We start from the raw sequence: 15,000 nt of genomic DNA on the forward strand, positions 1-15,000 counted from the left end.
CTTGAAATTTTTTATTTTCTATGCATATTGATGTACTGTACTTTTAAAAGATCGATCCAGATCTCATTTCTTTAACAATATTTGATAAAATAGTTGCTTATACAGTACTTCTAATGTATTATTTGTATACTGTACTACTGAATACAGTACAGTACTGTAATACTAATGTGCCTTTAAAAGTCATACAAATATTATAACAAGGAAAAATATAAATGTTAGGATGCCGATGTAGTGTATTTTATTAATCTTTCATTATCTGATTTCATTTTTCAGAATTGGTGGATAAGTGTATTGGTTCTCGGATCCATATAATCATGAAGAGTGATAAAGAAATTATAGGTACTCTACTTGGCTTCGATGATTTTGTCAATATGGTTTTAGAAGATGTTACAGAATATGAATCTACTCCAGAAGGTAGACGAATCACCCAATTAGATCAGATTTTGCTCAATGGAAATCATATAACAATGGTAAGGAAATCTAACTTTGTATTCTGGCTTATTTGTTACTGTGTTGAGAATTGAGGTTGGATAAAGTGAAAGAAAATTGAAATACCTAGCTTGATAGCCATTATGGGTTACATTATGTGCCAAAGGCTTATTTCTATAAAAAACATTAATTTTTAAGACTGCTTTGTATAAACTCCTTAGATGTCTTCATTTACAGACTTTCAGGTAAACAAGCTATGTATTTTTAAGTTACTTGAGACTGGTATACTGTAATTGCTGAAATATGCTGGACTTGTGTCAGCCTCCTAAATGTGGTCAACTATTATTATTATTATTATTGTTGTTGTTGTTGTTGTTGTTGCTGTTATTATTAATATTAATTTTTAAATATTTAACTTAGCCGGTGAATATATAATAGCTGCAACTCTGTTGCTCGACAGACACATACATAAAAAACTCGCGAGCGATCGCTATGCAGGTTGTGGGTGTGCCCACCAGCGCCAACTGTCGGCCAGATACCACTCTTGCATGTAAACAAAACCTTCAATTTCTTCTCTGTCGACGTGTCGACAAGACGTACTTTTACTCGCTGTTGAACCTGGAGTTTTTCCCATCATATTTGGTGAAGTACTTTAATTTGGTTTGAGCTTTCGCAGTACAGGTGTTTTTCTTCAAATAAATCCTTGAACTCGTTTTTGGATAGATTTAATTTTTGATGACAAAGAGAGTATGGACTTTCTTTGACTTTTAAATGGCCGACCCTTCCCTTAGACGGAAGTGTGTTTAGGCTTTTAGCAATTATCTTATCACGTTATAAATTAATTATAGATTTTCCTCTATATATTTTATATCTCACCGCCTTTATTAGGCCTCTTCGATTAACTTTCCATTTATAATAAACATAAAAATAAATTTTAATGATTTGTTTATATGCGACCTTTCCTGAGAGTAGGCGGTCCTAACTTGGAAACCGAAGTTAAACAACGTTGAGCCCTTTCAATCGTAAATAGCTTTTTAAGAGCTAATGATTTAAAACTTTTTAAATGAATATTTTTTAATAGATATTTTATGAAAGATTTTCTTTGAATAGTCTTCGTACTGTTTCAAAGATGAACTAACGTTTAGTTTATTTATGTTACGCAGTTTGCGCTCTATCGTTATGATAGAGAGAGAGAGTATCACGGTTTCACTTTGCAGAAAGAGTAAATCGATTCTGACGTTTTGTTCATTCTTCTTTCAAAGCTTAAATGTTTTAAATTCTATTTTAAAGGAACTTTTTAATTGAAAAACCTTTCATTTTTTTCCTTTGGTCAAATAACATGTTTTTTTGACGAAACGTAAGTGGGCTCTTCTCTTAGGTGCGAAATCAAGAGAGAGAGAGAAAGATAGAGACGGAGGGAGAGAGAGGAGAGAAAACGTTCCGTTCAAGCGGGTAACGTTGTTCTCGAGTTACTCTCGTCCCTAGTCTCTGTACGGGGAGAAAGGATAAAACGTTTTTAGTTTTTTATTCTCGTCCCCAGGCAATGTACGGTGAGAGATTGAAAACGTAGTTTTGAATGAACTAGTGTGTAGTCTCTTCCCCAGCCACTGATTTTTTTATCTTAAAATATGTTTACTGTTTTTTGCTGGTATTAATGTGCTTGCATTATACGACTGATTTCGCAATTACAACTTTTTGATGAGGGTAGAATTGCGTGCTTCAGGTAGAAATCAGTAAAAGTTTCGATTTCAGTGAAATAAGTGCAAAACAGAAAATCGTAGTGATAAAGTGATATTGCGCAAAGTGTTATCAGTGTTGCGACCGAGGGTTCGTCTGTTCGTGCCTGTCGTTCGCCTAGTCCGGGACCTCTTGCAAGCTCCCAAGCCCAGGGGAGAAATAATGTCGTACGACTTATGGGTTTGAGAGGCCTTGATCAGCGAACAGACGTTCCCTCTATGGTATCAGGTGTATCTTACCAAGATCACCCCTACCATAAGGCGAGAGAGACGATTTTCTCCTCGTCATCCGAAGGCTTTTCGCATAAGAAACCTGAAACAAGGTTTCGAGGCCCTTAAGCGAAAGTCAGTCCTTTCAGGACAGGTCCAGCGTCCTGGTTGTAGCCATTAGGACAGCTCTGACCCTATGCAGTCATCGGAAGACTGCTCGCCGCCTAACAAAAGCGTAACACAGACTCCGAGAGTCTTTTTGTTGGCAAGGTTTTGCGGTCTCAGACGTTACCCTCGTCTCTTACCGCAACCATTTCCGTTGATCCTAAATGGGTTGTACGGCAAGACATGCAGAATAAGCTTCCCTCCCTTATGGAAGACTATTCTGCCGATAAGTCCGTTGAGCCTAGCCGTTTATCTCATCGAGATCCTGGCTTTCAGCCACCCTAACGTTCCTTTGTGCGTCCTGTTGACGTTGGCGTAGCTAAGTCACGTCAGTCAGGTTGTTTAGAACCACACTCGATGCGGTCTCGTGTGGATTTTCAGCCACATTTGGACGTTAGGCCACTTGCTGATGCTCCTGTTGACGTTCAGGACGTTCGCTAACAATCGGAGTTGACTTGTTTTGACGCTGAGCGTCAACCTCCGCATTCTAGAGTTGTTTTGACTGCTCAGTCTAGGCGGTCAAAGCAGTCTCAAGTGGACGCTGTGCGTCCTCACGCACCTGTTGTTGTTGACAGTTCACAGACTGTCAAGCAGTCACATGACGTTGCGTCCTGGTCTCTCGCACCTGTTGTTGTTGACAGTTCACAGACTGTCAAGCAGTTACATGACGTTGCGTCCTGGTCCGCTACTAATGCACCAGTGCGTGTGGACTCTGCTTGTAAAGCATTGCCACCACGGTAGGTCTCTCCCTTGCTTGAGACTCAGCTATTATCGGACAAGGTTCCTTCAGATGAGGAAGTTGCTGTTCCCCCTCCTACTGATATTCCCTTGAGGACTCTGTCAGACGGAGAGGAGCCTAAAGCTGCTTAGCCCTCTATGGACTTTAAATAAATCATGCTGATTTTTAAGGATCTTTGTCCGGATCTTTTTGTAACTGCTGCTCCTCGTTCGCCTAAACGTCAGAGCTTACACTAGGCCTAGCTACTTCGAAGCCGTTGTTTTATAAGCTAGTGCTCTCTCGCTCTCCTAGAGAGCTTTACGTTTGCTAGGCGACTGGTTTATCACCAGGAGGAGTTTGGGGGTACAGCCTTTGCTTTCCCTTCTTTTAAACTGGCTTATAGAGCGAGAGTCTGATATGACACGAGAGAAGTTCTCGGCTTGGGAGTTCCTGCCTCTGCCCAGATAGACTTCTCAAACCTCATAGACTCTTCCTGGCGCCTGGCCATGAGACGCTCCAAGATTTTACAGGTCAACTTCACAGCTGTTTTCGAGCCTTTGAAGTTTTGCTGTACAATTATGTCATGCATAAACAAGGCTTTCAGGGATGGCTCCAATGATCTGACAGCCACGTTCTCTGCAGGAACAAGTCCCTCAGGGATGGCTCCATGATTTGGCAGCCATGTTCACTGCAGGAGTACGTAAGAGGCAAGTGCGCTCAATGTGTTCATTGTCAAGACAAACTTCACGATGAAGTCTTCCAGGCTGTCTTGACAGCATTTATGGAAGGCGACTGGATGGTCTCTCTCGACCTTCAGGAGGCATACTTCCACATTCCTATACACCCGGATTCCCAACCGTTTCTGAGGTTTGTTTACAGGAATGTGGGGTACCAGTTTCGAGCTATCGGGGATCCGAGCCTCCCTGTGCTTGGACGACTGGCTTCTCAGAGCATCGTCCAGCCTTCACTGTCTGCAGGATCTACATTGGACGTTGAGTCTGGCCAGGGAGTTGGGACTTGTGGTCAACCTAAAAGTCCCAACTGATCCCATCCCAGATTATTCTATTTTTGGGGATGGAGATTCGCAGTCAAGCCCTGCTCGAAGTCCAACTAATGCTGAAAAGAAAACGTTTATTCAGTCAGGAGTTGGAACAGTCTCGTAGGGACTCTCTCATCCCTGGAGCAGTTTGTCTCACTAGGGAGACTACCCCTTCTGCCTCTCCGGTTCCATCTAGCCTCTCACTGGAACTAGGACAAGACATTAGAGACGGTATCATTCCCAGTCTCCGAACCAATAAAGGCATGCCTGAAATGGTGGGACAGCAATATCAGTCTGAGAGAGGGACTATCCCTAGCAGTCTAGAACCCAAACCACGTGTTGTCCTCAGACGCGTCGGGTTTGGGTTGGGTGCGACCCTGGACGGTCGGGAATGCGCTGGTCTGTGGACCTCAAGTCAGAAGAGCATGCACATCAACGGCAAGGAGCTATTAGCAGTCCACTTGGCCTTGATGATATTAGGAAGCGTCTTCAAAACTAAGTGGTAGAGGTCAACTCAGACAACACCACAACTTTGGCGTACATCTCCAAGCAAGGAGGCACACACTCCTTCACGCTGCTCGAGATCGCAAGGGACCTTCTCTTATGGTCTAGAATTCGAGGCATCTCCCTGTTGACGAGATTCATCCAGGGGGACTTGAACGTCTTGGCTGACTGTCTCAGTCGGAGGGGTCAGGTTATACCCACGGAATGGACCCTCCACAAGGACGTGGGCAAGAGTCTTTGGGCTTCTTGGGGTCAACCAACCATAGACCTCTTTGCCTCCTCGTTGACCAAAAGGTTACCAATCTTTTGCTCTCCAGTCCTAGATACAGAAGCAATCTACATAGACGCGTTTCTACTGGATTGGTCTTTTATGGACTTATATGCATTCCCACCATTCAAGATAGTCAACAAGGTACTGCAGAAGTTCGCCTCTCACGGAGGGACAAGGTTGACGTTGGTTGCTACCCTCTGGCCCGCAAGAGAGTCGTTCACCGAGGTACTTCAATGGCTGGTAGACTTTCCAAGAAGTCTTCCTCTAAGGGTAGATCTGTTACGTCAGCCCCACGTAAAGAATGTCCATCAAAGCCTCCCCGCTCTTCGTCTGATTTCCTTCACACTATCGAAAGACTCTCAAGAGCTAGAGGTTTTTCGAAGGAGGCAGTCAGTGCGATTGCAAGAGCTAGGAGAGCTTCTACCATTAGAGTATACCAGTCGAAGTGGGAAGTCTTTCGAGACTGGTGCAAGTCAGCATCTGTGTCCTCGTCCAGTACCTCTGTATCCCAAATCGCAGATTTTCTTTTACATCTGAGAAAGGTTCGCTCCCTTTCAGCTCCCACGATTAAGGGCTACAGGAGCATGTTGGCTTCGGTCTTTCGACATAGAGGCTTAGATCTTTCCAACAATAAAGATCTCCAAGATCTCCTTAAGTCTTTCGAGACCTCTAAGGAACGTCGTTTGGCAACTCCTGGATGGAACTTAGACGTGGTCCTAAGGTTCCTCATGTCAGACAGGTTTGAGCCATTACATTCAGCCTCCCTGAAGGATCTCACCCTCAAGACACTTTTCCTAGTGTGCTTGGCTTCGGCTAAAAGGGTCAGTGAACTTCATGCCTTCAGTAAGAACATCGGCTTTTCTACAGAAAAAAGCCACTTGTTCACTTTAACTTGGTTTCCTGGCCAAAAATGAACTGCCTTCTCGTCCTTGGCCTAAATCTTTTGATATTCCTTGCTTATCAGAGATCGTAGGCAACGAACTGGAAAGAGTATTATGTCCTCTTAGAGCTCTTAAGTTCGATTTAGCTCGTACTAAGTCCTTACGAGGTGGATCTGAGGCATTATGGTGCTCAGTTAAGAAACCTTCATTGCCTATGTCAAAGAATTCTTTGTCATATTTTATCAGATTTTTTTAATACGAGAAGCTCATTCTCACTTGAATGAGAAAGTCCGATGTTTGCTTAAGGTTAAGACGCACGAAGTTAGAGATATAGCAACCTCCGTGGCCTTCAAGCAAAATAAATCTCTGCAAAGTATTATGGACGCGACTTCTTGGAGAAACAAGTCAGTGTTCGCGTCATTTTACTTAACCCTGGATAGGTACGGTCCTCGGACACCCCTTTAAGGGTATACTCGGACGCGAACGACCCCGACGCCAAAAAAAATTCTTGAAAAATCAGTTTTTGCAGTAACCTCCTTTTTTCTTTTGCCAAAAAAAACTCCAATGAATGCTTAAAACAACTGTAAAGATAAATACTACTCATCTGCAGAAAAACTATTTATTATAAATATTTTAAAAAATTAAGTAGAAAAAAAAAAAGACCTGACATAAAAATTCATAAAAAAAAAGTTTATACATATATACACAAATCCTTTTAGGAATTGATTCTTGAATGTTTAGGACACATCTTGATGTATTTTGGATGAAGTCAGACCCATGGAGGTGAAGATCTGAAATGAGAAAAAAAGGGTAACTTTTTTTGGCCAAAAAAAATTGTCCAAATTTCATGAATTTTTTTGGGTACCCAAATGAAATAGGAAGTGGCTAATTTTTTTAGGGAATAAACATATGTTATCCTAAAATAGAAATATGTAAAAAAATCTTCATTATTTTGTAAATTACATTTATATCAGGGGCCATATCTAAAGGTAATTTTTTGAGTACTTGGAAATTTCGTAAAAAAATACATATATTTAATATATAATATGATATTTATGCAGGTAAAAATATACCAAAATATCACAAATTCTATAGGGAACAAGAATATATATAGATAGGGCAGCTTACGCTTCGGATATGACCACAAAATGGCCGCCAACCACACTGACTCAGACTCCCTAATCTGCCACTTGAAATGTAGGAAGGGTATGTCAATTTCAAGGTGTTATTTACTAATCTAATTATTACTGGATATGCATAAAAATTGTATGGTGGGTTGCTGGATAATTGTCGATTATTTTACGACTATAAAATTAAAATTCTGACCCAAAAAATTTTTTTTGAAGGGAAATAAAATCGAAAAAAAAAAATGTAAAACAATATTTTAGCTAAAAAAATTTGATGATATTCAATCAAAAAAAAAAGTAAACAAAATTTTCCGACAAATAAACATCTAGAGGAATCATTACTCTGTGATAGTTCCTTAGTACGTAGTAATTTTGAAAGAATTGGGAAAAAACGAAAAAATGGCAATCACCGGAAAATCGAACACATACCTATATATACGCCATATCTGGCTAAAAAAAAGATAGGCATGGGTAGCCAGATCATCTAGAAACACCTTCCAACACTATAAAAATATAAGTTTTACGACACTACTTGCCAATTCCTTACAGTAACATGACTAAGCAAAAAAATGCAAAACAAATAAAAGGGCACTCGTGGAAAAATGGCCATTCTAATATACGGCATTTCAGAAAAAAAAATTTCAGCCATGTGCTAGGCAAACCATCAAGGCATATTTTCCGACAAATAAACATATAAATGAAATATTACTCTGTGATAGTTCCTTAGTACGTAGTAATTTTGAAAGAAATGGGAAAAAACGAAAAAATGGCAATCACAGGAAAATCGAACACATACTTATATATACGCCATATCTGGCTAAAAAAAAAATAGGCATGGGTAGCCAGATCATCTAGAAACACTTTCCAACACTATAAAAATATAAGTTTTGCGACACTACTTGCCAATTCCTTACGGTAACATGACTAAGCAAAAAAATGCAAAACAAATAAAAAGGGGCACTCGCGGAAAAATGCCCAACATTCTAATATACGGCATCTCAGATAAAAAAAAAAGACATGCACGTGTTAGCCCAACCATCAAGGCACACTTTCTAACACATAAACATGAAAAAAAAATCAATAATATACGGCAATTCCTTACTACGTAGTAAATTTTTACAAATATTGAAAAAAAAACAGAAATTGGCAACCGCAGTTAAATACCCAATATACCAATAACTACGTCGTATCTGACAAAAACAAAATCACGCATGGGTAGCCAGATCATCTAGACACACTTTCCAACATTAAAAAAGCAAAAGTTTTACGACACTATTTCGCAATATCTTACGGAAAAATGACTTGGCAAAAAAATTAAAAAAAATTAAAAAGGGACACTCGCGGTAAAATGCCCGACATTCTAATATACGACATGTCAGATAAAAAAAAAGACATGCACGTGTTAGCCCAACCATCAAGGCACACTTTCTAACACATAAACATGAAAAAAAAATTAATAATATACGGCAATTCCTTACTACGTAGTAATTTTTACAAATATTGAAAAAAAAACAGAAATTGGTAACCGCAGTTAAATACCCAATATACCAATAACTACGTCGTATCTGACAAAAACAAAGTCATGCATGGGTAGCCAGATCATCTAGACACACTTTCCAACACTAAACAAGCAAAAGTTTTACGACACTATTTGGCAATATCTTACGGAAAAATGACTTGGCAAAAAAATGAAAAAAAATGAAAAAGGGGCACTCGCGGTAAAATGGTCCTCGTGGTGATGAACGACATTTTAACTAAAAAAAAAAACATGCACATGGTAGCCAAACAATCCACCAAGACTTTCCACAACTGATAACCTATACAAGTTGCAACATTCTACGACAATTTCATAATACGTAATAACTTTGATAATTATGCAAACTACCTCAGAAGGGTAAACTCGGACGCGAACGACCCCGACGCGTCTCAGAAATCGGGGAAGGAGTACAGCTACAGCAATGCACATCTGGACACTACTAGAGCGTGTAGGGGAGACACCTGCAGGTCGATCACCCACAAATTCAGTCACAGGGGTGAGTCACGTGAGAAAAACCTGTTTTTTTTGACGCTCGGGGTCGCAAACGACCCACCGTACCTATCCAGGGTTAAAAGATGTCCAGACTCTTTACGAGGACTGCTACACACTGGGTCCATTCGTTGCGGCGAGTGCAGTAGTGGGTGAGGGTTCTACCACTACACTTCCCTAATTCCAATATCCTTTTAATCTGTCTCTTGAAATGTTTTTAATATTGTTTTATGGGTTGTTCGGAAGGCTAAGAAGCCTTTTGCATTCTGATTGATTTGGCGGGTGGTCAAAGTCATTTCTTGAGAGCGCCCAGATTAGGGGTTTGATGAGGTCCTGTTGTATGGGTTGCAGCCCTTGATACTTCAGCTCCTGGGAGTCTGTCAGCATCCTAAGAGGATCGCTGGGCTCCGTGAGGAAGACAGACTTACAAGGCAGAGTAATCGTCTAAGTCAACTTCCTCACCAGGTACCTATTTATTTTGGTTTTGTTATATTGATAACTGCCAAAATGAAAAAACTCTTAGCTTATACGCTGTAAACATAATTAACTCTGGTCTCTACCCACCTCCTTGGGTGTGAATCAGCTATTATATATTCACCGGCTAAGTTAAATATTTAAAAATGATATTTTAATTATAAAATAAATTTTTGAATATACTTACCCGGTGAATATATAAATTAAATGACCCTCCCTTCCTCCCCAATAGAGACACAGTGGGATGAGAAGAAATTGAAGGTTTTGTTTACAGCCGAGAGTGGTATCTGGCCGACAGTTGGCGCTGGTGGGCACACCCGCAACCTGCATAGCGATCGCTCACGAGTTTTTTATGTATGTGTCTGTCGAGCAACAGAGTTGCAGCTATTATATATTCACCGGGTAAGTATATTAAAAAAATTATTTTATAGTTAAAATATATTACAGTGAGGAAATGAAATAAGGAAATAGATAAACTTGATAAAATGTAATAGAAAATTAGAATAAATTAATTCAAGAAAGTAACCACATTACAACAGATCTTTCATATATAGATTATAAAAAAAAAGACTTATGTTAGCCTGTTCAACATAAAAAAATTTTCTGCAAGTTTGAACTTTTGAAGTTCTACGGATTCAACTGCCCGATTAGGGAGGTCCTTCCATAACTTTGTTATAGTGGGAATAAACCTTGTAGAATACTGTGTAGTATTGCGCCTCATGATTGAGAAGGTCTGACTATTAGAATTAACTGCATACCTAGTTTTACGAACAGGGTGGTACTGTGGGTCAGTACAGTATATTATGTATGTATGTATATATATATATATATATATATATATATATATATATATATATATATATATATATATATATATATATATATATATATATATATATATATGTAGGCTATATATATAATATATATTAAAATTATATATATATATATATATATATATATATATATATATATATATATATATATATATATATATATATATATATATATATATATATATATAAATATATATATATATATATATATATGTATATATATATATATATGTATATATATGTATATGTATATATATATATTTTCAATATTAAACTTACCCGATGATCATATAGCTGTCAGCTCTGCTGCCCGACAGAAAAACCTACGGGCGGAATACGCCAGCGATCGCTATACAGGTGGGGGTGTACATCAACAGCGCCATCTGTCAAGTAGGTACTCAAGTACTCGATGTCAACAAAGAATCAATTTTCTCTCTGTCGTGCCACTGGCAAGACCTACTAAATACGCTGTTACTAACTGGATTTGTTTTCACAACTATTTGGTGAAGTACACTATTCCAGTTTTGAGCTTTCGCTATGCAGGGGTTTTATCTTCATTTCAAAACTTGAACTCGTTTTGGATAGATTTTATTTTGGTGACAAAGAGAGTATGGACTCTCTTTCACTTTTAAATGGCCGACCCTTCCCTTAGACGGAAGTGTGTTTAGGTTTTTAGTAATTTTGCTTAACACGTTATAGATCTTTATATTTTATATCTCTCCGCCTTTATTAGGCCTCTTCGATTAACTTTCCTTTTATTATAAACATATAAAAATAAATTTTTATGTTTTATTTATTTGCGACCTTTCCTTTTAGTAGGCGGTCCTAACTTGGAACCGAAGTTAATCAACGTTGAGCCCGTTATATCGTATTTAACCTTTAAAGAATTTAAAACTTTTTAAATTTAATGTTTTATGAAAGAATTTCTTTGATAGTCTCGTACTGTTTTCAAAGATGAACTAACGTTTAGTTTTTTAGTCTCGCAGTTGTTGACGTTCAGGACGTTCAACTTGCGCTCTATCGTTACGATAGAGTGAGAGAAAGAGAGAGATAGAGACGGAGGGAGAGAGAGGAGATAAAACGTTTCGTTCAAGCGGGTAACGTTGTTCTCGTTTTACTCTCCTCCCTAGTCGCTGTAGGGGAAGAAGGTAAAACGTTTCTAGGGTTTTATTCTTGTTCCCAGGCTATGTGCGGTGAGAGATTGTAAACGTAGTTTATTTGATCTAGCCACTGAATTCTTTATCTTTATATATGTTTTCTGTTGCATTATACGTCTGTTTTCGCAATTACTACCTTTTAATGAAGGGTAGGATTGCGTGTTTCAGGTAGAAATCAGTAAAAGTTTCGATTTCAGTGAAATAAGTGCAAAACAGAAAATCAAAGTGATAAAGTGATATGCGCAAAGTGTTACAGTGTTGCGTCCGAGGGTTCGTCTGTTCGTGCCTGTCGTTCACCTAGTCCGGGACCTCTTGCAAGCTCCCAAGCCCAGGGGAGAAGTAATGTCGAACGACTTATGGGTTCCTCAGGCCTTGATCAGCGAACAGACGTTTTTCCCTCCGTGGTTTCGGGCATATCTACCCAAGATCGCCCCACCCACACAAAGACGAGAGAGCCCATTTACTTCTCGTCTGCGGAAGAGGTTTCTCGTAAGAAACCTTGGACCTAGGTCTCGCAGCTTATTAAGTGCAAGTCGGTCCCTTCCGCGCAAGTCCAACTGCCCAGGTGTAGCCACTGGGTCAGTTCGGACTCACTGCAGTCATCCGACGACTGCACACCTCCCAAGAGAGGCAAGGTGGTACCGCAACAGGCAGTAACTCCGTCTGTTGCCGCACCCGCTGTTTTAGACCCTCAGTCACAACGGACAGTAGCTACGTCTGTTGCCGCTTTTGTAAACCCTGAGTGGTCTTTACTGCAGTCTATGCAGACTCAGTTAGCTGCGGTTTTGCAGGAGTTTCGTGCGGAGAAGGTTAACGCTGCACCCGTTAGCCTACAACCTGCCACGGTTGTGCGCCCAGCGCACGCTGAGGCTGCCTGCTCCCACACTCCGGCTGCGGAGAGGTTGGCGCTGCACCCGTTAGCCTACAACCTGCCACGGTTGTGCGCCCAGCTCACGCTGAGGCTGCCTGCTCCCACACTCCGGCTGTGAGAGCTCCACCAACGATGCGCAGTCGACCCTGCCAGACGCATGTTGACGTTAGCCGACGTGCGGCACCCTCCGTTGTCATGCGTGAGCTACCGCATCAGCAGTGGGAAGGTGCAGTCAAGCTGCCGTGTTTTGACGCGATGCGGCAGTCTCCGCAACCCACGGCAGTCCCCACCACGCTCCACCACTCCGCTTTGGTTGTTGCCAGCTCTCAGACTGACCAGCAGCGGCATGATGTTGGATCCAGTGCAGCTACGCATGCACCCGTGCTGTATGTCCTCACGCACCTGTTGTGGTTGACAGTTCAGTTTTTTGACAGTTCACAGACTGTCAAGCAGTTACATAACGTTGCCTTCTGGTCTGCTGCTAATGCACCAGTGCTGTATGTCCTCACGCACCTGTTGTGGTTGACAGTTCAGTTTTTGACAGTTCACAGACTGTCAAGCAGTTACATAACGTTGCCTTCTGTTCTGCTGCTTATGCACCAGTGAGACCCTCACTGAGATAACCTAGCTTTTCTCGGACAAGGTTCCTGTGGATGAGAAAGTGCTGTTCTCCCTCCTACTGATATTCCTTTGAGGACTCTGTCATTTGGAGAGGAGCCTTAAGCTGCTTAGCCTCCTATGGACTTTATTTAAAGCATAACAAGGCTTCCAGGGATGGTAAATGGTTCCGCTTCAGTCGCTAACCCCGTCTGTTGCCACACCTGCTCCCGTAGACCCTACTGGGCTTTGCTGCAAGACATGCAGTCCAAGCTTGTGTCCTTGATAGAGGACTTTTTACGGAGAAGAACCTTCTGGCCAACAACCTTCCTACCGGTTGGTTGTGCGCCCTGTTGACACTGAGGTATCCTACTCGCGTCCGCCAGTTGAGGTGGTTCCTCCACCGATGCGACCCAGTGTGGGTTGCCAGTCGCACGTTGACGTTAAGCGACGCTCGGAGGTGGTTGTTGAAGTGTGTCACTAGGAAGATGTTCAACAACCAGCAGAGGTGACTTGTTGTGAAGCAGTGCGTCAACCTCAGCAACCCGGTAGGGTGTTGACTGCACAACCCAGACAGTCTAGACAGTTTCGGGTTGATGCTGTACTTCCTCGCGTCCCCATGGTTGACAGTTCACAGACTGTGCAGCAGTACCATGATATTGCGTCCGGCTCCGTCACGCATCCACCAGTGCGACCGGATTCAGCGAGTCAGACGTTGCCCACTCCGTTGCCGTTTCCTCATCAGTTTCGGATAAGGAACCCTCTGATGAGGACGTTGCTGAACTAGACGATCAACCCCCAGCCCTGCTATCCATCCAGAAGATGCTGAAGAAGGAACGCTGCCCTGTCAGGCTGTGGATGAGTCTGGTAAGGACACTGTCATCCGTGGTTCTTTTGTGTCACTTGGTAGACTACTCCTCCGTCCTCTTCTGTATCATCTAGCTTTTCACTGGAAAAAGGACAAGACGCTAGAAGCGGTCTCGATCCCGGTTTCCGGAAAGATAAAGTCTGGTCTGACTTGGTGAAAGGACTTTATCAACCTTAGAAAGGGTCTTACCCTGACTGTTCAGACTTCCAACCACGTTCTCTTCTCGGACGCATCGGACGTAGGCTGGGGTGCGACATTAGGCGGTAGGGAATGCTCGGGATTATGGAACTCGAGTCAAAGGACAATGCATTTCAACTGCAAGAAGCTACTGGCAGTACGTCTGACCTGGAAAAGCTTCAGGTCTCTCCTTCAAGGCAAAGTGGTGGAGGTGAACTCGGACAACACCCGGCTTTGACGTACATCTCCAAGCAAGGAGGGACCTACTCTCTGACATGGTACGAGATCGCAAGGGACCTCCTCACCTGGTCAACAGGTCTAGACTTTTCACTAGTAACGAGGTTCATCCAAGGCAACTTGAATGTCATAGCAGATTGTCTCAGTAGGAAGGGACAAATAATTCCAACAGATTGGACCCTCCACAAGGATGTATGCAAGAGACTTTGGGCCACCTGGGGCCAGCCAACCATAGATCTCTTCGCAACCTCGATGACCAAGAGGCTCCCAATAGTTTGCTCACCTATCCCGGACCCAGCAGTAGTTCATATAGATGCCTTTCTACTAGATTGGTCACATCTAGATCTATATGCATTCCCTCCGTTCAAGATTGTCAACAAGGTACTGCAGAAGTTCGCCTCTCACGAAGGGACAAGGTTGACGCTAGTTGCTTCCCTCTGACCCGCGAGAGAATAACTCACCGAGGTACTTCGATGGCTAGTAGACGTTCCCAGAACACTTCCCCTAAGGGTGGACCTTCTAAGTCAGCCACGCGTAAAGAAGGTACACCAAGGCCTCCACGCTCTTCGTCTGACTGCCTTCAGATTATCGAAAGATTCTCGAGAGCTAGAGGCTTTTCAAAGGAGGCAACCAGAGCGTTTGCTAGAGCAAGGAGAACATCCACCCTTAGAATCTACCAA

At 41.8% G+C, this 15,000-nt stretch overlaps 1 protein-coding gene across 1 annotated transcript in view; it reads left to right on the plus strand.

Annotated features, from left to right (window-relative positions):
• Positions 1-15,000, plus strand: part of LOC137649751 (U6 snRNA-associated Sm-like protein LSm5) — a 52,394-nt gene that overhangs the window by 10,529 nt on the left and 26,865 nt on the right. The window contains exon 2 of the mRNA XM_068382697.1: positions 274-470. Coding sequence (XP_068238798.1) covers positions 274-470 — 197 coding nt within the window. The remainder of the gene's footprint in view (positions 1-273; positions 471-15,000) is intronic.

Source organism: Palaemon carinicauda, chromosome 11, assembly GCF_036898095.1.
Source record: "Palaemon carinicauda isolate YSFRI2023 chromosome 11, ASM3689809v2, whole genome shotgun sequence".
Classification (NCBI taxonomy): domain Eukaryota; kingdom Metazoa; phylum Arthropoda; class Malacostraca; order Decapoda; family Palaemonidae; genus Palaemon; species Palaemon carinicauda.